The following is a 23,347-nucleotide window of genomic DNA, read 5'->3' on the forward strand; positions in this document are numbered from 1 at the left end:
AGCCTGGACACCAGCCCCACACGGAGAAGAGGCCGTTTGGGGGGCACCTGGCTGGCTCAGTCGGTAGAGCGCGCTACTCTTGGTCTTGGGTTGGCTGCCCAGCCCCAGCAAGTGGGAGGAGTCGGCCGTGCCAGTTACAAACAACGCACGCCCAGCCAGAGGCGCTGCGTGCACAGGAGTCTGTGGTAAGTGCTTCCTCTTTCCGCCGGAGATCCAAAAACAAATCATCATGGCAGGCCCAAAGCGACATCCGGATGACTCGGCTGTACAGTCCTTCTCCAGTAAACCACAGAAGACCACGACACACATGTTCTTCTTTCTCTGGACCCATCTCCTCCTCCTGCCAGTGGGTAAGTCCCCGTTATGGCCACTGTCCCTCACTGGTGGTGTCCTTCTGGACCTGGTCACATTGTTCGCTGGAGTTTTTATTGGTAAAATCTGGAAACCCCTCTCCTTGTGATAATTTGTCTGTGGGCTCCACGTTATTCCTGTGTGTGTGTGTATGCGTGCGTGTGAGCATGTGCGAACGTTTACATGTGTTAGCGTGTACATGTGTGAGCATGTGCGAACGTATACATGTGTTAGCGTGTACATGTGTGAGCGTGTACGTGTGTGCGCGTGTGCGTGTGCGAGCGTGTGTACGTGCTAGTGTGGGCGTGTGAGTGTGTGAGTGTGTCAGCCTGTGCATAGTCACTTACCGTGAGTAGGTGACGTTCTAGCCCCGTCTCAAATAACTCTCAAATAACTCTGTTCCTCTCACTCTGACATTTTCCCGTAAGGAATGCTGAGTGATGAGTTTGCTCCCTGTACAATGTGGATAGAATCCACAGAGAGATACATGAAAATTCTGGTGACAAGCCACCCCCTTTTCTAGGGACAACTGAACTGCTGGAACTTCTTTCTACATCTGCCATGTTTGTCATATATCCCAAACTGGGGGCTTCCCTTGCGGTCTGGAGATGGTCTGGTAGCCCTGAGCTGGGTGGTTTCTCTCCGAATGTCCTTTTCTCCCCACATCCTACCTCCCCGTCAAGGCCCAAGTCCTGCTATTTTCTGAAAACATCTCTGAGCAGCATGGCCAGCGGGCAGAGCTGACTCAGTACTCCAGGGAGGGCCTCAGCCACCTGGGACAGTGACCTTTACTGTCCCTCTGGGAATACTATTTTCCTCAGGACCTTGGAGGATAGCACAGATAGCCTAGGGATCTGAGCGCAGAAGGAGTGGAGGGGTGGGCAGTGAGGGGAGCTCTAGAAAAACTCCCAGATACATGCTCGGGGACACGGCCTAGACTCTGGGCCTGGGTTCCGATCTAATCTCTTTTCACTTTGCATCTCATCTTTGCTCACCATAAAAACATTACAAGTATCATGGTTCCTTACAGTCACACCCAACTCTTGGGGTGCCACCTGGCTGTGTTGGATAAACCGGAAGTTCACCATCTAATGTCACTCAAGCCTGATGACCCACAAGTAAATTTCAAGGTAAAGAGGCATCTCCATCTGTCTAGCTCCACTGATTGGGGGTGACCTCAAACTTCACTGTCTTGGTCTAGCAGGGAGTTTCTCTGACGCTTTTGTGTCTCCAGGGAATGGTTTCAGGAACTTGGAAGGCAGTAGGGTGAAAAGTTCTTCCACTTTGGTATGTCAAGGAATAAGAACGTCCTGTCCCCTTTTTCCTTTCTCTCCAACATTTTCTACTTACTTTCAAAGCAGATTCCTGGAGGGATCTGGGTCCTGAACCCATCTGATTTGACCTGGAATTTTCAGAGGGCTCTCCAGAGCCTCAGAAGCTCTTGAATCTGGGAATACTCACTGGGGTCCCCCAGCAGACACTCAGAGGGCCCCTGCCAGGAAATGAGCCACCTTGGACCGATGCTGGGCCTATGGAAGCCATGGTAACAATGTATAGCAGGGATCTGGGTCTTTCCCGAGATGAGGAAATCAGGAGCAGAATAGATACCACTTAACTATTCCCAACCCCAAACCTTGTTCCTAAGGACAGACCAGATTTCCCCGGCCAAGACAAAGCCAGTCTGAGATCCCCTGAACAATGAGGGAAAGGAAGAGTCAGATAGAGATGAGAAATGCTCCTTTGTGGCCGACGTTTTATTATGAACATTCTTGAACACAGAGAAAACTTGAAAGAATTTTGCACTAATGCTTCCCACCCTGGTTCTACCATCACTTTCATTTCGGTTCACTTGCCTTCTCCACACCTGTACACCTGTCCACCCGGCTAGCCATCCATCGACCCATCTCATTTTTTTTTAAAGATTTTATTTATTTATTTGACAGACAGAGATCACAAGTAGGCAGAGAGGCAGACAGAGAGAGAGGAGGAAGCAGGCTCCCCACTGAGCAGAGAGCCCGATGCGGGGCTCGATCCCAGGACCCTGAGATCATGACCTGAGCTGAAGGCAGAGGCTTAACCTTAACTCACTGAGCCACCCAGGTACCCCCATTATCTGCTTTAAAAAAATGATTTTATTTATTTATTTGACAGAGAGAATCACAAGTAGGCAGAGAGGCAGGCAGAAAGAGAGGAAGAAACAGGCTCCCCGCAGAGCAGAGAGCCCGATGCAGGGCTCGATCCCAGGACCCTGGGATCATGACCTGAGCCGAAGGCAGAGGCTTTAATCCACTGAGCCACCCAGGCGCCCCAACCCATCTCATTTTTTAAAATATGCTCCCTTTTTACTTGTTTTGTTCTTTACGATTTACAGCAACCTATTTTTATTCCATCTCTACCATATCCCTAAAGGAAGATAGTATAGGTGTGAACATTTCTGTCTTATAGATGAGTAAACTGATTCTCGGAGAAATTCAAAAACTCACCCAAAGTCACCAGGCTAATTTCCACATTGGGATAGAAAACTAGAAAGTCTGTTTTGCTGATTTTGTAGATGCATTAATAAGACACAGTGTTTTTTTTGTTGTTGTTTTTTTTTTGTTTTTTTCCATTTCTTTTTTTTTCCATTTTATTTATTTTTTCAGCGTAACAGTATTCATTCTTTTTGCACAACACCCAGTGCTCCATGCAAAACGTGCCCTCCCCATTACCCACCACCTGTTCCCCCAACCTCCCACCCCTGACCCTTCAAAACCCTCAGGTTGTTTTTCAGAGTCCATAGTCTCTTATGGTTCGCCTCCCCTTCCAAATTTTTTTTTTTAATAAACATATAATGTATTTTTATCCCCAGGGGTACAGGTCTGTGAATCGCCAGGTTTACACACTTCATAGCACTCACGATAGCACTTACCCTCCCCAATGTCCATAGCCCCCTCCCCCTCTCCCAATCCCACCTCCCCCCAGCAACCCCCAGTTTGTTTTGTGAGATTAAGAGTCATTTATGGTTTGTCTCCCTCCCAATCCCATCTTGTTTCATTTATTCTTCTCCTATCCCCCTAACCCCCCATGTTGCTTCTCCATGTCCTCATATCAGGGAGATCATATGATAGTTGTCTTTCTCTGATTGACTTATTTCACTAAGCATGATACGCTCTAGTTCCATCCACGTCGTCGCAAATGGCATGATTTCATTTCTTTTGATGGCTGCATAGTATTCCATTGTGTATATATACCACATCTTCTTTATCCATTCATCTGTTGATGGACATCTAGGTTCTTTCCATAGTTTGGCTATTGTAGACATTGCTGCTATAAACATTCGGGTACACGTGCCCCTTCGGATCACTATGTTTGTGTCTTTAGGGTAAATACCCAGTAGTGCAATTGCTGGGTCATAGGGTAGTTCTATTTTCAACATTTTGAGGAACCTCCATGCTGTTTTCCAGAGTGGTTGCACCAGCTTGCATTCCCACCAACAGTGGAGGAGGGTTCCCCTTTCTCCGCATCCTCGCCAGCATCTGTCATTTCCTGATTTGTTAATTTTAGCCATTCTGACTGGTGTGAGGTGATATCTCATTGTGGTTTTGATTTGTATTTCCCTGATGCCGAGTGACGTGGAGCACTTTTTCATGTGTCTGTTGGCCATCTGGATGTCTTCTTTGCAGAAATGTCTGACACAGTGTTTTTTAAGTGAGGGAATGAAGGAATGATTCTGCTGGGCAAGGAGCCTAGAGGAAGGAGGGCAGGAATTTCATTTCATTTCTCAACATCTGTCATTTATTCCCAGTATGTTTTTATAGAATGAATGAATGAAGGCTGACCTGAGGAGTCCAGCTGCTTCTTCTACAAGTCCCTCCTCTGTCTCTGCAGGGCTCGGAGCCTCTGAAAAGGACTCAACCCCAACAGTGGTACCCGGGATTCTAGGGGGTTTGGTGATTTTCCCCTTGAACATTTCAGTAGACACAGAGTTTGAGAATGTCGCGTGGAGTGGTCCCCAAGGCACTCTTGCTTTGGCAACTGCAGAAAAACGGGTTTTCATCACGGCCAAAAGCTACCAGGACCGACTAAACATCAGCTGGGACAGTTACTCCTTGCGTCTCAGCAGCCTGACTTTGGAAGATGCTGGACCCTACAAAGCCCAGATAAACCGGAAGACTTCTGCGGTCACCGCTGACAAGGCGTTTATACTGCACGTCTATGGTGAGTTCCAGAGAGTTTCCATGGGTTTTAGTATTTTTTGTTTGTTTGTTTATTTATTTATTTAAGATTTTATGCATATATTTTGAGAAGGAGGCGGGCAGAGGGAGAGAGAGACTCTGAGTGGACTCCATGCAGGGCTCACTTTTATGAACCCAGTCATGACCTGAGCTGGACTCAAGAGCCAGATGCTCAACTGGCTAAGCCACCCAGGCACCCCGATTTTTTTTAAAGATTTATTTGTTTGTTTGTTTGAGAAAGCGAGAGAGAGAAGGAGTGAGAGAGAGAGAGAGAGAGAGGCAGAGAGAAAGCAAACATGGGGGGAGGGGCAGAGGGAGAGGAACAAGCAGGCTCCCCGCTGAGCACAGAGCTGGACTTGGGCTCCATCCCAGGACCCTGAGATCATGACCTAAGGCAAAGGCAGTGGCTTAATCCACTGAGCCACCCAGGTGCCCCTAATCTTTTATTTTATTTATTTTTTTTAATCTTTTATTTTTAAAAGCAGATTTTTTTCTTCCTAGATGTTTATCTCTCTAGGACAAATAGGATCACCATGTTGGTCCTTTTCGTGCCATTCCATAAATACAGATGTCAGAGTGAAAACACAGCCAAAATATGTTTAAGACCACTTGTGTTCTCTTTTCTGCAACTTTGTTTAATACCCTTTACCCACCTGTACTAGCTAGCTTGCTGGGTTTGACATAATAATATACCACCGAATGGGTGCTCAAACCACGGAAGCTTATTTTCACAGTTTTGGAGAGTGGAAGCCTGAGATCAAGGTGTCAGCAGGCTGGGTTTCTTCTGAGACCTTGCTACTAGGCTTGCAGATAGCTTCCTGTTTTGATATGTCCTTGTATGGTCATCCCTCTGTTTGTGTCCTCTGTGTCCTAATCTCCTTTTCTTATAAGGACACCAGTCATTTTGGATTAGGGACCATTCTCATGACTTCATTTTAACTTAATGCCTCTATCTCCAAATACAGTCCTATATCCAGATAAAATCATGTTCTGAGTTACTGGGAATTAGGGCTTGAAGATATGAACTCTGGGAAGACACAGTTTAGCCTATGGTACCATTTTTCTATCAGGTGGTTTGACCTTTTTTATTGATTTGTTGAGTGCTCTGCATATGTTAAAGACATGGGATACTTTGCAGGGAATAGAAATAGAGTGAATGAGTGTATGTACACTCATTGGTACATAGGTGTATGTACCAACCTACAGCAATTTCTAAGTTATGTTGTTAACTTGTTTTAATTCCAGCACCGTGAACGCACAGTGCTATGTTGTCTCACAGGCGCGACATGGTGATTCTGCACTTCTGTACGTCACCCGCTGCTCGTCATGATAATTGTGCTCTTAATCCCCTTCCCTTAGTTCCCCCATCCCCCACCCACCCTCTGGCAACCGTCAGTGTGTTCTCTGTTGTTAAGAATCTTGTTTTTTGGTTTGTCTTTTTTTATTTTGTTCATTTTATTTCTTAAATCCCACATATGAGTGAAATCATATGGTTTTTGTCTTTCTCTGACTGATTTCACTTAGCAAAATACTCTCTAGAACCATTCATGTTGTTACAAGTGACAAGACTCCATTCCTTTCATGGGGAGCCTGGGTGGCTCCGTTGTTCAGCATCTGCCCAGGTCATGATCCCACGGTCCTGGGATTGAGCCCCACCCTGGGCTCCCTGCTCAGTGGGAAGCCTGCTTCTCCCTCTCCCACTCCCCCTGCTTGTGTTCCTTCTCTCGTTGTCTCTCTCTCTCTGTCAAATAAATAAACAAAATCTTTAAAAATATGATTTCATTCCTTTTTATGGCTGACTAATATTCATATATACATATATGGTATATGTATGTATGTGTGTGTGTGCATATATATGTATATATATCTTCTTTATCCTTTCATCTATCTATAGACACTTGGGCTGCTTCCGTAATTTGGCTATTGCAAATAATGCTGTTATAAACACTAGGGTGCATATATCTTTTCAAATTAGTGTTTTCATATTCTTTGCATAAATACCCAGTACTGGAATTTTCTGTTTCTTTATGATTCAGTTTAGGGAGGGTATATGTTTCTAAGAATTTATCCATTTCCTCTAGATCCTCCAATTTGTGGGCATATAATTTTTCATAATATTCTTTATAATCCTTTGTATTTCTGTGGTGTGAGTTATTGTTTCTCCTCTTTCATTTCTGGTTTTGTTTATGTGAGTCTTCTCTCTTTCTCTCCTCCTCTTTTCTCCCCCCATAGACTCGCTAAAGGCTTATCAATATTGTTGATATTTTCTTTCTTTAAAAAACATTTATTTATTTATTTATTTATTTATTTATTTATTTATCTATTGGAGAGAGCGAGAGAGACAGCACAAGCAGGGGGAACAGCAGAAGGAGAGGGAGAAGCAGACCCCCTGCTAAGCAGGGAGCCTGATGTGGGCCTCAATCCCAAGACCCTGGGCCCAAGGCAGACCCTTAACTGGCTGAGCATTGGACCAGATGAATCTAACAGATATATTCAGAACATTTCATCCTAAAACAGCAGAATACACATTCTTTTCAAGTGCATGTAGAACATTCTTCAGAGTAGGTCACATATTAGGCCACTAAACAAGTTCAAAAAGTTCAAAATGATCAAAGTCATACCATGCATCGTTTCTGACAACAACACTAGGAAACTAGAAATCAATCACAAGAAAACATTTGCGAAGAACACAGATACGTGGAGGTTACGTAACATGCTACTAAACAATGAACGGGTCAACCAAGAAGTCAAAGAGGATATAAAAAATACATGGAGACAAATGAAAACGGAACAGTCCAAAACCTTTGGGATGCGGCAAAAGCTGTTCTAAGAAGGAAGTTTATAGCAATATAGGCCTACCTCAAGAAGCCAGAAAACTCAAATAAAGAACCTAACTTCACACCTAAAGGAGCTAGAAAAAGAAGGACAAACAAAACACAAACCCAGTAGAAGGAAGGAATTGTCGCTATTAGAGCAGAAATCAATGAAACAGAAGCTTAAAAACCAACAGAACAGATCCATGGAACCAGGATCTGGTTCTTTGAAAAGATCAACGGGGTGCCTGGGTGGCTCCTTCAGTTAAGGGCTATTTGTGCTTGTGTTGTTAAGTGGGCCAGGCTAGGGCTGCCTGGGCTTGAGATGAATCAGAGCAGGCATTTGCCTGAGATGCAATAGCACTGAATTACAGGGCGATTTCCTTGTTTTGTTCCCTGAGACACTTTCATTGGTGGGCAGGGCCGACCCTCAGACCAGATGTCCGCCCTAAACCCATTGCTGGGGCCACTGTTGGAGTGTGTGTGTGTGTGTGTGTGTGTGTGTGTGTGTGTGGTCATCTTCCCGTCCCCCTGGGACAGGAGTCACTTTGGAGAGGTGCTGGCCCCTGCTGGTACTGCTTGCGCACTGTCGGGTTTGAGGCACGACTTTGGATGGGCTCTGGCCGGGAGCACACTGGACAGGTCAGGACCACAGGACAACTCAGGGGCAAGCTGGGCAGCGTTATCAAGCTTTGCTTCTCCCCCTCCAAGCGGGCTGCAGGAGGGGACCTGTAGCAAATGAGACCCAGGCAAGCTGGGTTGCTGGGGGCAAATCTGCAGAAGCGGAGGCTGGGTGGAGGGCAGGGTGTCTGGTGTTAGCAAGGTGTGTGCAAGTCTGCGGTGGGGCGGGCCAGCCGTGGAGGCATGACAGGGAGGGGCATGTCCACAGGAGAATGCAGGGGTCGGGTGAGCTGTTAGCAAGTTAGGTATTGCATGTTGGCACTGTACTGGTTCGACAGGTGGCCATGTGTCTAGGCGAGGCGGCGGGGTGGCGGGGGTGGGGGGGTGCAGGGGAAGGAAATGATGTCCTCTAGCTCCTTTGTTCCTGGAGAAGTCTGCCCGTGATCTCTGCCCCTCCAGAACATGCTCTGAGATTAGTAAACAAGTTTCCTTCCCACATATTCCTGGTGATTTTCAAACTGCTGCTACTGTGCTGGGGGCGTGGAGGGGGGCGCTGTTTGTTGCGCTGCCTCTTTACAGCCGGGGATGCAGTTTCCTCTCGCCCGCCCAGAGCCCAGCCGGCCCATTTTTAAAGTTCCAGGTGTTAAGCCACCGCTGGTTGTAAGAACTCACGAAATCAGGCCCCTCTGGTTTTCCAAACCACATGGTATGAGGATTCCTCTTCCTTGTGTGAGAGTGTTTCTGTCCCTCCTCAGCACCCACACTATCCCTCCGTCCTGTGGACAGTCCCGTGGGTCCATTAGTTCCCAACTGCGTCTCTGCCTTTCTTACCCTCTTAGCGGGACCTCGTCTCTACATTTAGCTGTGGAGCCTTAGTTCTGCCAGTCTTCTGGGCATTTTCTGGATTATTCACATTGATGCGGGTGTTATCTAGTTGTATCCATGGGACAAGTGAGCTTAGGGTCCTTCTACTCTGCCATCTTCCCCAGAAAGCCAACATATAATTAAATTTTTAAAGGCTTCAGGACAGTGTGTGTGTATATAACAGTAATATATAGCATATATAATAGTAATAGATAGTACACACATACTACATATAGTATACTATCATGTATGTGTCTATATCTAGAATATTTCTAGAAAAATCAACAGTAAGTTCATAACATAATTCCTGGGGAGAGGAAACAAGTAGCTGGGAACAAGAAAGCTTGCTTTTTAAATTACGTACACTTTTTTGTATCCTTTCAATTTTATGTATTATCAATTCCCCCAAGAAAGCACACTTACACACACTGTGGACAGAGGAAACGGAACCAAAGGGAAAGAAAGGACCAGGAAGAAGTTCTGAAAGCACAATGGTCATAAATTCCGACCAAAAGACAAACGCAACTCAAATTCTAGAGGCAGAGCTCCCTGCTGCACAGCGTTTGGGGCTGATTCATTTATGCATTTCTTCGCGAAACATTCAAGAGAGGCTTTCACAGAAGGGCCAGTCAGGTGTTAGATATTCAAGCGCAGGCATTGGCCCTGTCCTGAAGGAGTTCATACACTGATGGGGAGAGAGAGGAGTAATCAGACTGCTGTCACGCTGAGTCATGGAGGCAACACTCTTTGGGGACTCACGGAAGTGTAGAAGAGGGGCGCTCAGTCCAGGCTGCAGGGAAACCAAGAGAAACCTCCCCTGGAACAGGTACTCTGGCTTCTTCCTTCTGTCCTGGGTCTTCTATCATCACCACTCTGCTCTCAGCTGGGTCCTGCTGCTGAAGGGATCTGAGTACTCTCCTTGCTGCTGTTGTCCCTACAGAGCAGGTGCCGGAGCCTCAAGTCGTCGTGACGTCTGTGAACATGTCCGACAGCGGCTCCTGTAACATTACCTTGACGTGCTCTGTGGAGAGGGCATGGACAAGTGTTCTGTACAGCTGGGCCCTGCAGGACACCCAGGCTTCTGAGTCGCATGAGGGTTCCAATGTCATCATCCGCCGGACGCTGTGTGACCCAGACCTGCCATACACCTGCACAGCCAGGAACCCGGTCAGCCAGAGCACCTCCGGCCCCGTCCATACCCGGCAGTTCTGTATAGGTACAGGCTCCCCTTGGGCCCTCCAGGGGATTTCAGAAACGGTCTGAGCAGCCACGGAGTCTAAACCGCCAGGGTTCTGGCAGGATGCAGGTGGAGTTGGGACGAAGACGGGTTTGAAGAACTCTTGTTCTCCACCCTCCGGGCTCTGAGAGAGACTGGCAGGGTGCTTGGGAACTCCCAGGGAACTCTGAAACTCTAAAGATAGAGCAAGGGAAGGAATGGGAATATGGATGAAGAGATCTAATTTATTCTTTATGTGGTTGGAGGTATCCCCTGAGGCCTCCTCAGAAGGACAGGGAGGGCAAGGGAGGCCTGAGTATGCAAAAGGCAGAACCAGGTGCGTATCTGTCCATGACAAGTGTTCGGCAGGGTTGGCTTGTCAGAGGAAGGGAAAGGGGGTGTTGGGCAGGAGAGCTTAGGGGGCTTCAATCTCCTTCAGGCAGGCTGAGGGTTTAGGGAAGAGAGATATGACTGAAGCCATAATGTCTCATCTCTGACTGCAGCTCCAGGAGCCTCCGGAGGAGAGTCAATGGGGGAGACAGTGGTGGGGATCCTGGGGGAGTCAGTCACCCTGCCCCTAACACTCTCGGCCAGTAACTCCGGAGAGAACGTCATCTGGATGTTTAACACGTCTATTATCAGCAAAGAGCGGAAAGCAGCAGCAACAGCTGATCCATTCATGAAGTTCAAGGATGCCAGTATGAACTCTAGCCAAGACTACTCCCTGATGATTAGCCGGCTAAAGATGGAGAACGCTGGCCACTACCATGCCTATGTGTGCTCCCAGGCCTCCGGAGTCATCAGCACAAAACACATCACGCTGCTCATCTATGGTGAGTTTCTGGGCAGAGTACTCATCATTACAATCCTCCCCTGGGATGTTTCTCCGCTTTGCTCCTTTCCCTGCTTCCCCAAATACCTCAGATCACTAGGACAGCTTTTGAGTCCAAACCAGTCAACTCACAGGAGTGAAAATTTCCAGCCAACAGCTGGGCAAGAACTACCTGCCAAGTCCCCCTTCTGCTAAGCTTCCAGTTGGCCTCCGCCACTCAACCTGCAGTGCTTGTTGTCCTTGTCCTCCTGCATTGCTTGTCAGGTGACTCTCAGAGCTCTTCGACCCGCATTTTTATAGAAGAGTATCTTTTTGGATAAGGGCACAGCAGGCTGGAGTGCACTCAGAGAAGACTGAGGAGAAAAGCTTTAGTATCCAAAGACCCTCCGACCTCCAAGAGGGATGGCTGCTTGGCTCTCCCAAGTGTGAGGGACAGAACTTGCAGTCTTTCTCCTCAGGCTTGGGCCTTGCAGGAGCTTGGCTTGACGGCTGGGTTTACATTTGCCACCTGCTTCCGCTGTACCCCCCAGACGTGGTCATCGCATCCCCTGCCTGGGTTTGTTGGTGTTTAAATATCTGTGAAGACTCATGGGGCATGGTCCTGTTAGAATATGCTGGAAGTCAGCTAGTCCGCATCTATAGCATGCTATGACCCAACTAGTAAAAAAAGAGCAAGAAGATTAAGTGAAAATAATAATAAATTAGGAATAACTACTGCCAGCGTTCTAGTTCTTTCAAAATCGCTAACGTTTATTGAGCACTAACTCTATGTCAGAGCGGCGCTCAGCTCTTTACACTTTATCCCCGGAGTAAAGAACGTCGATGATGGAACCTCAACAGGTGAGCCTTCAAGTCTTCAAAGTGCATGAGACGTCGTACCTACCCGTGTTGACAGGTTTGCTGGTTCTTCACAGGGTGCTCTATGGAGTGATGTAATGTCTTTCTTTTTCCAGTTTTCATTTTAACTCCTTTGTTTAACCTCTGAGCATCAAAGGCCCATAGAGGTGGAGGGGTATGTCTGAGATTTCCTGGCTCCCGAGAGAAAGTCCAGCTGCATTCCAAAATGCCTGTGACTCCTGGAGGCACGTTCTCAGCCCTAACGTGGTCCCAACACCCAACTTCAGGAGCGTGTTCTGAATGAGTGCAGACGTGGTGACTGCCCAGCAGGCAGGCCTGACTCTACATTAGGTCTGTCTTTCTCCTCACACAGAGAGATTGAAGAAGCCAAAAATTACCTGGCATCCTGGGCTTGCTGAGGATGGTATCTGCAGGGTCAACCTGACATGCTCAGTAGAGGACAGTGGACACAACGTGACATACAGATGGGCCCCCCTACCGAAAGGAACCTTCGAGTCCCAAGAGGGACCTCACCTCAATGTCTCTTGGACACATGGTGAAAATCACCCCGACGTCACATGCATCGCCAGCAACCCTGTCAGCAGCAGCTCCCAGCAGTTTCTTTCCAGCAACATCTGTCCAGGTTACCCTTTATCTCTGCTCAGCCAGACTTCAGGGACTGGGACGCTGGTATCCAAGTGTTCGCAGTCTGAGTGGTTCTTTATGAAATGCAGTGAGAGAGTGTGGACGACAGTGATGAGAGTAGGACATTCCAGCAGAAACATAATGGGAGACCCTCATGTCATTCACACTTTCTAATAGGCACATTAGATAAGGTCAAAAGAAGCGAGTAAAATTAACCTTAATAACATGTTTTATTTAACCCACTAAATCCAAAATGTCACCGTTTTGGATTATATTCAATACAATTACCGTTGAGATAACTTACATTTCGTGTAGTACTAAGCTTCTGAAATCCAGTATGGATTTTGCACGAACAGCGCATCTCAGTTCAGATGCCAAATTTCCATGGGAAGTACTCGATCTGTATTCAGATTTCATAAAAGTGACAGTTGAAAAAAAAATAGCTTTACAGATCCAAGTTGTTCCAAACCTACTTATTATTTTTCAATAAGAAATTAAATCACCATGTTTCTATTTCAATTTCAATTTTTTTAAAATGAAATAAAATAAACAATTTAGTTCTTCAGTCATACTGGCCATATTCCAAGGGCTTATAGCCTGGGTTGTGGCTACCATACATGGACAGCACAGTGTCAGAAGTCAGTGGAAATGAGTTGATTGAAATTGATGGGTGAAGGAAGGCAGACCACGAAGGAACACGGACTGTGAGTGGAAGCTAGAAAGGAAGCCCTAGGGTCTCTCCCTAGATGCCAGTCACTATTCTAGGACCATGCTCATTTTAACACAATTAACTTCACAATAATCCTACACAGCAAATACTCTTACTATCCTCCATTACATGAAGACACTGAGACTCAGAAAGGATTAGGGACTTGCTCAATGTCACACAACAAAAGCATGATTGGAACCCTGAGTTCTGTGCTCTGTTCTGTTCTAGAAGGAAGTAGAAAAAGAAAGGTCTACCTGGGATGTGATAATGCTAGGTCAGGCTGGCAGATGGATTTAGAGCCCTATGAAGTAGAAATCTTGACTCTGTCTCAAGCCTAGAACTGCCCTTACACCATTTACAGAGAGGAGCAGTGTAGTGTGATGGATAAGGGCATCTTAGGTAGAACCAGGCAGCCTACATTCAAATCCTGTTTAAGTATTTAAAATTCTGTGACACTGGGCAAGGCATATCTCTCTCTACCTAGGACAGTGTCTACCTTAAGGACTGCTATAATTTCTAGCCCAGAACAATGCCTACTCAATAAATAGTTGAATGAATGAATGAAAAGGAATGTTTCCGGCAATAGCATGAGATTTTAAGAGGCCATTTTGCTTTTTTTTTTAATTTTTTTGATTTAAAGATGGCCATTATGCTTTGTCCATTGCTTGTTCCAATCTCCTTGTCATTCTTTGTATTAATGTCATTCATTTCCTCTTCAAAGGGCCTAAGAGGAACACAGAACTTTACACTGGACTCTCCTTGACAGCCAGCATCCTGTTCTTTGCGATCTTCATCTGGTACATTTGGAAGCGAAAAATACCATGTGGGTTTCTGAGACCATTGGCACGTGCCAGCACCAGACCACTTCCCTGGGACCTTCGGAGGCTCACCTGCCCTCTCCTGGTCCCCTCCTACCCCCACTCTCCCAAAACTCCATTTCTTCTCCTCCTGATGTGGGAAAGGGCTATTAGCTGGGACTCTACCTTTAGTTACAAATCGCTGAAGCCTGACTCAAACTACCTTTAAAGGGGGGGAAGGGTGCAGGAGGTGTGATTTATTATTTTGGGACTCACATAATCAGTCTTTGGGGAAGATAGGGAAGGAGTTAGCCTTAGGGACAAATGTTACCAGAGACTTAAAAATCAGGGCCCTCCATCTCTCACCCTTACTTTACTTTTTGAGCTGAGGGGCAGGGACGGGGGTCGACTGTGCCACAACACAGCAGTTGGTAGCTCCAGACTCGTATCTACTAAGAAATATGCCACCAGGAAGAGAAAGATGTTTCCCTCCAAGTCCGACTTGAAAGATCTCTGATTGGTGCAGCCTTGGCTCATGTGACCATTGATTGGACCAACCACTGTGGCCAGCGGGATTAGCTATTACGATTGGCAGCTCCCTTGGAATTTCATATTGCAGGGGAAATGGAATAGTTCCCCAAAAGAGCATATTGGGTAGAACACATAAGATCACTTCAGCAATTCCTGCAAGACGGCAAACCAACCTGAGAAGTGGCCACCACAGAGGGGACAGAGGGATGGCAGGAGGCTCCAGGGCCCTCTCTTCATTTGAAAATGAGCTTGGGACTCTGATCACCCTGTCCTGTGGGTTCCTACTCATGTCAGGGTTCACCCCCTCCCTAGAGCATTTTTTTTGTCTTTGTCCCTGGAAATCTCTCCCCATCTCCTTTGTCACTTAGAATCATATGCCTCTCTCCAAACAGACCTATTGATAATCTTCTCTACCTTGGTTTGTCAGGTTCAGACCCAGCCTCCAGCTCCAGCTCCAATGAAACCCCGGCAGAGGCACCAGGTAATATCACCAGTGACACGGGCTGTGGGGTCCCTGGGCCAGATGGAAGCTCCAAAGCCTGACAATTTATTCATTGTGATCTGCCGATCTGCAACACGGGGCATCACCCAGGAGCTTGTTAGAAATTCGAATTTGGGGCACCACCCCAGATACTGAACTCTAGTCTGCATCTCAAGGTGAATCATATGCTTGTTTTAAAGCTTGAGAAGTTACGTGGCTTGGAGAAGGAAGGTTTGGGGAACAGAAATCACAGCCAGGATGGACTCCGGAAAGATGATAACCAGAGATAGGGGAGGCAGCCTGGCCTCTGGGATCTGTAAGGTTCCTCCGGCATTATCCTCATTTAAATGTGGGCTCCGATGAGGATGGAGTTATTTTCCTCACTCCAAGAATGGAGGAACAAAGGCCAGATAGAATGGTAAGATTTGTGGTAGGCGCAGAACTAAAACCTATTTAAAATTAAAACCCATGAGATTGCATAGGACACCTATTGCCCAAGAACATCCCTGAGGCAGTGGTTTTCCAATTTTAAAAAAGCTAAGGAATGCTTTCTTCCAACAAAATACTGTGCAACACCCCAATGGCACAAAGTGTGCAAAAGTGGAATTGTCCTGATGGGTGTTGGAGCAGTGAGCTGAGATGCCTGCGTCTCACCACCCCTGCTTCCCACAGCTCAGTATCCCCCATTACCACCCTGAACTCTAAGCTCTGGAATTCTAAGGAATTCCCAAACTCCCCCCAGTGGGACAAACCCTGCTATGAAAAAAACCCCCCGTAACCTCTCATGGAGGAGATCCCTCGAAGAGATGGAATAGAAAGAGGGTTGGGTGGGATGCTGGCAGCTCAAGTAATCCGACAGTGTGGGCTTTTAGGATGGGAAAACGTTACCAAGAGAAAGGCACCAAGAAGTGGGAATGAGGGTGAGGGTGGAGGTTCTCACCAGCTCCTTCCTCACAACCAGGGGGAAGATCCTGGTCTCCCCCAGCCTGTGCCTTTGTACCTTGGTGCTCTGGGCACAGGAGAAGGAGTAAGGAAGTGTTTGGGACACCGCGGCCATCCCTGATCTTCCTCCCTCCTCAGCACCTTTCCTCAGCTCCCAAGGTCTGCTTTTCTAACCTCCCTAGCATCTCTTCAAAGTCTCCTCTTCTTGGGGCACCTGGGTGGCTCAGTTGTTAGGCATCTGCCTTCAGGCCCGGCCCTGATTCCGGGTCCTGGGATCAAGCCCCATGCTGGGCTCCCTGCTCCGTGAGGAGCCTGCTTCTCTCTCTCCCACTCTCCGTGCTTATGTTCCCTCTCTGGCTGTCTCACTGTCTGTCAAGTAAATAAAATCTATTTTAAAAAAGGGAGGGAGGGAGGAAGGAATCAAAGTCTCCTCTTCTCTAGATCTTTTGTCACTACCAAGGTTCATTGTGTCACAATTTTTCTGTTTACTGAATAGGGGTTTTTTTTTAACTGAAAAATCATATATTCGCATGGTATACAATTAAATCTCCTTCCCAGTGCCAATCTCCTGGTCTCTCCCCCCAGAGACTTCCATCGTTAAGATGCATTTCTAAATCCTTTTGGGGTCTTTAATGCATTTATGGGCATTAAATATATTTGTGCATATGTGTTTGTGTATATGTGTGAGTAGGTGCCTTTCTTTTAATTACACGTACGGGAGTAATCTATAGCATTTTCCTGAACCTGGCTTTTTTTAACTCAACAGAATATCCTAGTAATATTGACATATGTAAGACTGATTACTATTTATTCCATCCTACAGATGTACCTTAATTTATTTAACTAGTCCTCATTAACGGACATGGCCATTCCTTCCCCAGGGTTTCTCTTTTCTGTCCCTTCTGCTCACTACCTTGCAAAGCTCAACTCTGACTGCTCCAAAGCCATCAATGGCTCCTCATGGCCTTTGTTTGTTATTCAAAAGTCCATAAAACCTAGGGGCCTAGTGTGTGTGTTCTGAGGTCAGGCAGTCCTGTGTTTGTTTGAATCTTGATTCTGCTCATTAGTGATGTTGAGCAATTCAATCTCTACGCATCGGTTTCCTTACTTTGCAAAATAAGTGCACCCAGTTCTTAGAGTTGCTGTGAGTACTGAGTAGGTCAGTGCCAACACTGGGCACTCAAGAGGTGGTAACTACTCTTATATTCTCATTCACTCTTTAGCCAGACCACCCTTTACCTACTTTTTTCCTATGCAAATTTTGAGTATTAGTGTTGAGTATTAGTTAAGAACATCAGGGACAAGGTTTCCAGCATTCAGATCCTGACCCTACCACTTACTCAGCCAAATATTTAGCCCTTATGTGCTACAGTTTCCTCATCTGCAAAAAATAAATGTAGTTTTTGTTTTACGGGATTTCATGCAGACTAAATACATGTAGGATGGAGAAGTATTTAGGATGGCGTCTGATACACATGAGGGACTTGGTACGTGTGAACCATTATTATTCTACACTCAGACCAAATGGCCCACTTGATGTGTCCCCAAAGGCAGCTAAACCTGCACCTGGTATACCAACGAATTGTTCAATACGGGGGCCCACTCTGACTGTCTTAAACCTGGTCCATTGCTCCTGTTAAATATTTTGAATGTCATCTTCTCCCAAAAGAGAGAGTTTCATGCCCGCCCTTAATCATACGGCTTCTTCAACCGACAACAGCCGGTCACTCATCAAAATCCCAGCCCTCCGTCAAGGCCCACCTCAATCCCACCAACTTCCTGAGTCCTTCTCTGCTTCCTAACCCGAGATCAAGTCCTCACATTTTCCTGACACTTGTCACGTCACCCTTGCCAGAGCTGGGCTTGCGTTCATTGATCTCTGTATGGATCTGACCCCCCTGCTGGACAGTGTCCTCCTTCAAGAGCAGGTCTAATGGCCTCTTTGTGTTTTCCCAGACCACACATCGTGACACTCAGGGTGGCTTAGCCAGAAGAGCCAGTTCAGCTCACGGAGGGTTGCTAAGTCCATCCCGTGTCACCCTCCATGAATATTTACCCAATAGAAATGGGTGAATACCTGAAAGGAGGAAGGAAGGGAGAGTAGAACAGAGTCCCCTGTGGGGACACAGGACAATCTCTCTTCCAGTTCTTTTGGCCTCACCTGGAGTAGAAATCAGAGCAGGTCGGATCCTTGCACAAAACAAGAAAGAGATAGGGGCTGGCACACTTTCTAACCAAGCCACACAATGTGTTCAAAACTCACTACTGTGCGATATGCTCTCCCAAGGGTGCCAGAAGCTGGACACTTTCTCTGAGCCTGCCAAGCAACAGCACAGGTCCACCTCCAAGAGCAGCTCTGACAGCAGTGAAACAATGGAGAAGGACCAGGAGAGGACTGGCATACCCAAGGCTGGAAGGCACCATGAGTATGACTTGCTCACTCCGGAGGACACTGGATCCGACTCATCATCTGAGGGGCAAGCAGAGTATGATCTTGTCACCCCGGAAAGCACAGTGCCTGCATCTGGGGACAACACAGTGTATATGCAAGTAGTCCTCAACTTGCAGGTGAGCTCTTGGGATCAGTACACCTTCCCTCCTCCTCCACTTCTAGAACCATCCAATAACTGGGATGACTAGTCCCTCCAAACAGGGGCCAGAACCAGCAGCACATGGACAGATAGCTGTGGCTCTATCTATGTTTACCAAACCTTGGGGTCCCTTGGAGTGAAGGTGCTCATCCTCAGCTCCCAATCGTGGGCCATTGATAAGGGAGGAGTGAGCACCCAGAGCACTTCCCCACTGCACGAAGGCAGCCATCACCCTCTGTATGAAACCTAAACCTGGTGGGGTATCCCCTCTCCTTAAGGACTGAATGTGAAACTCTGGAAAGCTCTTATCTGGTGATTAGGGATACTCTGATGTTGGTCTATTACAGGGAAATACCCCAGTTCCTGAGGAGAAAGAGAGTTCAGCCACAGTCTACAGCTGCGTACAGATACCTCAGAAGGTGAGAACAATTTTCTCTGTACTCCAAGGTTCCTAAAGCAAGGAACTATTGCCAGACCATTTTAACTGAAAGTCCTAGATCCGCATGGCAAAGGAGCTTAAGTTCTCTCCACTACACATCCCCCTGACACACTCCATGCTCAACAGAAATGCTTAAACAAATGTTTCTGATTCACATCTGCTTGGCCAAAGGCTGAATGTTTCTTATTGATTTAATAATGTTTTGTATTGATTATTCTTAACACTGACCAGAATGAGAAGCTGTAAACACAAATACTGTATGATCTATGTATATTTCCAAATTTACTTCTAACCCTTTCTTAATCCACCAATATGGCAATTTCCCAAAACAACTGGAAATTAGCCAATAGTCCAGTGTCAAGATTTTTTGGAAAATGTGCTATTAACTCTAACACATTTTATTGTGATGTTGAAAGGTCCCTTAATGGTAGAATTTACCATTAAATAATAACTAACTTTCACATCAAGTTTATAAAACATGGACAAACATATTCTCATGTGATCCCTAGGACACCTCTACAAATGTGTTACCATCCACATTCTAGCAAAAGAAGCTGAAATTTGCAGAAGCTAAGTTTGCCTAAGGTCACACAGACAGTAGTTGGACTTTCAGTATTAAAAACCGGAAAGAAGGGTGCCTGGGTGCCTCAGTCAATTAAATGTCTGCCTCCAGCTCAGGTCATGATCCCAGGGTCCTGGGATTGAGCCCCACATCGGGATCCCTTCTCAGTGGGGAGTCTGCTCCTGCCTCTCCCTCTGCTGCTCCCTCTGCTGTGCGTGCGCGCGCTCTCTCTCTCTCTGTCAAATAAGTAAATAAAATCTTTTTTAAAAATATAAAAATACAGGATGCCTGGGTGGCTCAGTAAGTTGAGCATCTGCCTTCAGCTCAGGTCATGCTCTCAGGGTCCTGGGATTGAGCCACACATTGGGGTCCCTGCTCAGCTGGGGAGTCTGCTTCTCCCTCACTCTCTCTCTCTGCCCCCTGACCCAGCTCATGCTTTCTCTCTCTCTCAAATAAATAAAATATTTTTAAAACAATACATTTTATAAGTAAAAAATAAAACCACAAAGAGTTTTAAAATAATCCTGAATAACCTTAACCAATTAACCTTGACCTGAATCCAGCTCCCTGCTCCGCTTTCACTTCCCTGAAACGATTGGGTTCGTATATACTTTTTGTTTTCAAATCTCCCCCAGAATTCTCTCCCTGTTTTTCCTCCTTGTTTTAACATGCTCAAACAAAAATTTTTTAAAGATTTATTTGCTTATTTTGTGGGAGAAGGGTGCAGAGGGAGAGAGAGAATCTTGAGCAGACTCCCTGCTGAGCACAGAGCCAGACACAGAGCCCTTTCGCACCACCCTGAGATCATAACCTGAGCCGAAATCAAGTCAGACACTCAACGGACTGAGCCACCCAGGCACCCCCAAACAAGATTTTAAAAAAGAAAAACTCAAAGGTTTTCAGTTATGCTACTTCTCTGTGATTGATGCATCAATCAATAGATACTTATTGAACATCTTGAGTTTGTCTAGAACTAGGCTAGATGCTGTGGGATTTAGATACGGTGAAGGCGCTATCCTTAACCTTGAAGACCTGTTCTCTTATCTGGCTGTCAGTGGAGGAGGCATGGAGAACATTCAATCACATAGAAGGGGAATGAAAACGTTCTACACACTACTTGTGAGGTGTGCCATTCCCAAGGGTTTTTTCCAGATATTGGAAGTGGGAGATGTCACTGCACTGAGGTAGACAGGAAAGCCTTCATGGAAAATAATAACTTGTGTTGGACCTTAGAAGGTGGCTAGAGCTCACTCAGTGAGCATCTGTGCAGACACGCAGCTCCGCTCAGCCATCGTCTACCTCATGTCCTGCCTTGTGGAAGGTCGCCTGTGCTTAGCCAACAAGGTACTTCACCTGTGGCCTTGAGACCTCATCTGTACGTTACACTACACTCCCAAGGCTGCTTTCTACTCCAAACTGGCCCTTTGTGTTTGGGCCACTACTGGTCTATCTTAAAGTCGTGGACTTCAGTCTCCACTCTGAGTTTCAGAATGGCCTTGGGTCACCCCTGCTCTGGTGGGTCCTGCACGGTTCCCACACCACCCCAGGGACTCCAGGTCCCTGCAACCACCCTCACTCACAACCGAAGTGGACAGGAGCGCGTTTCCTCAGCTGGGGTCTTGACAGAATTTACCCCTTGCCTTCAGAATTTTCAGGACCACCAGTCCTGACTCTGGGTCCCCTGAGGCTGTCATTGCCCACTTGGTCAGGAACTGCTCAAACCTGCCTGAGCCGTGACTTTCTGACACATGTCTCTGCATGATATCTCAAAGGTTTATGCTGTTCCCGAGCTATTCCTGACGCCCTGACGCCCCTCCTCTCTGCATCAGCTCACACCTCACCTGCTCCTTGGGGCCTTTCCTGAACCAAGAGTCCTCAGAACCCTGGGAACATGAAGTCCGAGAGTCTGAACCATTACTTTACGGCATAACCTCTACCACCTGGAATGTCTTTCTCTAGATGTTTGTCTTTCTTTTCCAGCCAGGGCAGAGACTGAGCTCATTAGACAGTAGCTTCTTGAGAGCGAGGCCTTTTATTCCCATTTTTGTATCCCCTCAACGTGCTGCACTAAACTGCCCTCTATCTGCCTTACAGAAGGCCTTGCCAACTTCCCAGTAGGAGGTTCTCCAGAAATGCCTGTAGTCGGCTTGATGGACTCTTCCATCCCAAGGCCAGTCCGTATGACCTGACTCTTCCAGCATGGACCAGTCTTAGCCTGGCCTGACCTTCCTCTCTCAGCAGCCCAGGACCAAGGAAACCAGGGCTTCCCGGGCTTTGTTAACAATATGCTTTGTGTCTCTTGGCTCACAGGTGGTGCCACCACCACAACAGAATGATCCTGAGTCTTCTGAAATCCCTACCTATGAAAATTTCACCTGAAAAGAAAAGCAGCTGCTGCTTTTCTCCCCGTAGTTGGAAAATCTCCTGGAAAGTGTAAGGCCTGGAGCTCTTACAGACAGAAGCACTTCAGAACTGCCTTCAATGTCTCCAAGATACCTGAATTTGATGCACCTCCTTCCCTCCACCCCTGTGACTTCCCAAATCTATGAATAGATCAGACACAGGCTCCATCTTGGAGTCCCCAGCCTTCAAGAAGTCCCTGCTCTGTCCATCTCCTTGTGTGTTTCTACAGTTTGGAGGCACCAACTCAGGACTCTGCCATGACTGGTCCAGTGTTGTTGAAAGGACCCTGGACCTTCACACCATCTTCTAAACAGCTGCTAAAATGAATCCAATGGATATTCTCACTCATGGACATAAAGGTCCATGTAAAATCATGTCCACTGTACTATCTTTTTAAATAAAAGGACAGAAATAACTTAAATGTCCATTTAGTAGGAATGTGGTTAAATGCGTGATAGTGAACCCATGTGACACCAAGCCCTGCCACTTTTGTAAAGAAAAGAAAGACCAGGGGGGCCTGGGGGGCCCAGTGGTTAAGCGTCTGCCTTCAGCTCGGGTGTTGACCTGGGAGCCTGCTTCTCCCTCTTCCTCCGCCATTCCCCTTGCTTGTGCTCTCTCTCACTCTCTCTGTCGAATAAACGAATTAAATCTTAGAAAGAGAGAGAGAGGGAGGAAGGAAGGAAGGAAGGAGAAGGAAGGAAGAAAGGAAAAGAAAGAAGGAAGGAAGGAGGAAGGAAAGAAGGAAGGGAGGGAGGGAAGGGAAGGGAAGGGAGGGAGGGAGGGAGGAAGGACCAATATGTGCTAATATGGAATACAGTCTAAGGATGGAAAGAAGCAGCCCAAGACAGTGTGTATCATATGCTACCGGTTAGATAAAGAAGAAGCGTGTATCTACGTGCTTGAACAGTTGTACAAAAGTTCCGAAAGGAAATACGAAATACTTATCAGTGGCTGCCTCCAGAGAGTGAACTGGGTTGTTGTTTTTACTGCCTACTTTTTTGTACTGTGGATTTCTGTTTTTAACCACATATGTGTATCACTCTTTTGATACATTTTTAAGTGCTTAAAATGCCTCTTCCATATAAGCTTCCCATATTTACCTCAAAGAACTTCACTCCTCGTTGGCAGGTCTGGATGCAGAACAGCCACAGCATCCCTCCTTTCCCCCCAGCTATGGCTCAGCCCCATCCCCCTGCCTGTAAGTTGCACCTTTGACTTACATTCATGACACTGTAGTGTATGTGAGTGTCACGTGCACCTGGAAGCCCACATATGTCCTTTAACGTTGTGCTTCTGCTGTCGTGCTCTCCTGCATGTGTCCTGTGGGGTCCGTATGCCTCCTGTGTCTGCAGTGGGTACTCCCGGGGACCAAGCAGTGCTTCATACACAGCAGGAGCTTAATTACTGCTTCTTCACTGGCTGGTCATTGCATGGATAATTATCCTCGTAAGGCATTATTACAGAAGCTCAGTAAAGACATACAATATGATAACGTTGTG

The 23,347-nt window shown here is 46.7% G+C and overlaps 1 protein-coding gene across 1 annotated transcript; it reads left to right on the forward strand.

Moving 5' to 3' along the window:
• Positions 1–178: 178 nt before the first annotated feature.
• LOC123927754 (T-lymphocyte surface antigen Ly-9-like) lies at positions 179–22,384 on the forward strand. Its single transcript, XM_045982570.1, has 10 exons — positions 179–350; positions 4,219–4,548; positions 9,804–10,079; positions 10,583–10,912; positions 12,122–12,391; positions 13,824–13,925; positions 14,858–14,911; positions 18,141–18,421; positions 18,792–18,863; positions 21,756–22,384. The coding sequence occupies exons 1-10, from the start codon at positions 230–232 to the stop codon at positions 21,822–21,824; spliced, it is 1,905 nt and encodes a 634-aa protein (XP_045838526.1). The 5' UTR covers positions 179–229; the 3' UTR covers positions 21,825–22,384.
• Positions 22,385–23,347: the final 963 nt, after the last annotated feature.

The sequence above is a fragment of the Meles meles genome, chromosome 17, assembly GCF_922984935.1.
Source record: "Meles meles chromosome 17, mMelMel3.1 paternal haplotype, whole genome shotgun sequence".
NCBI lineage: Eukaryota > Metazoa > Chordata > Mammalia > Carnivora > Mustelidae > Meles > Meles meles.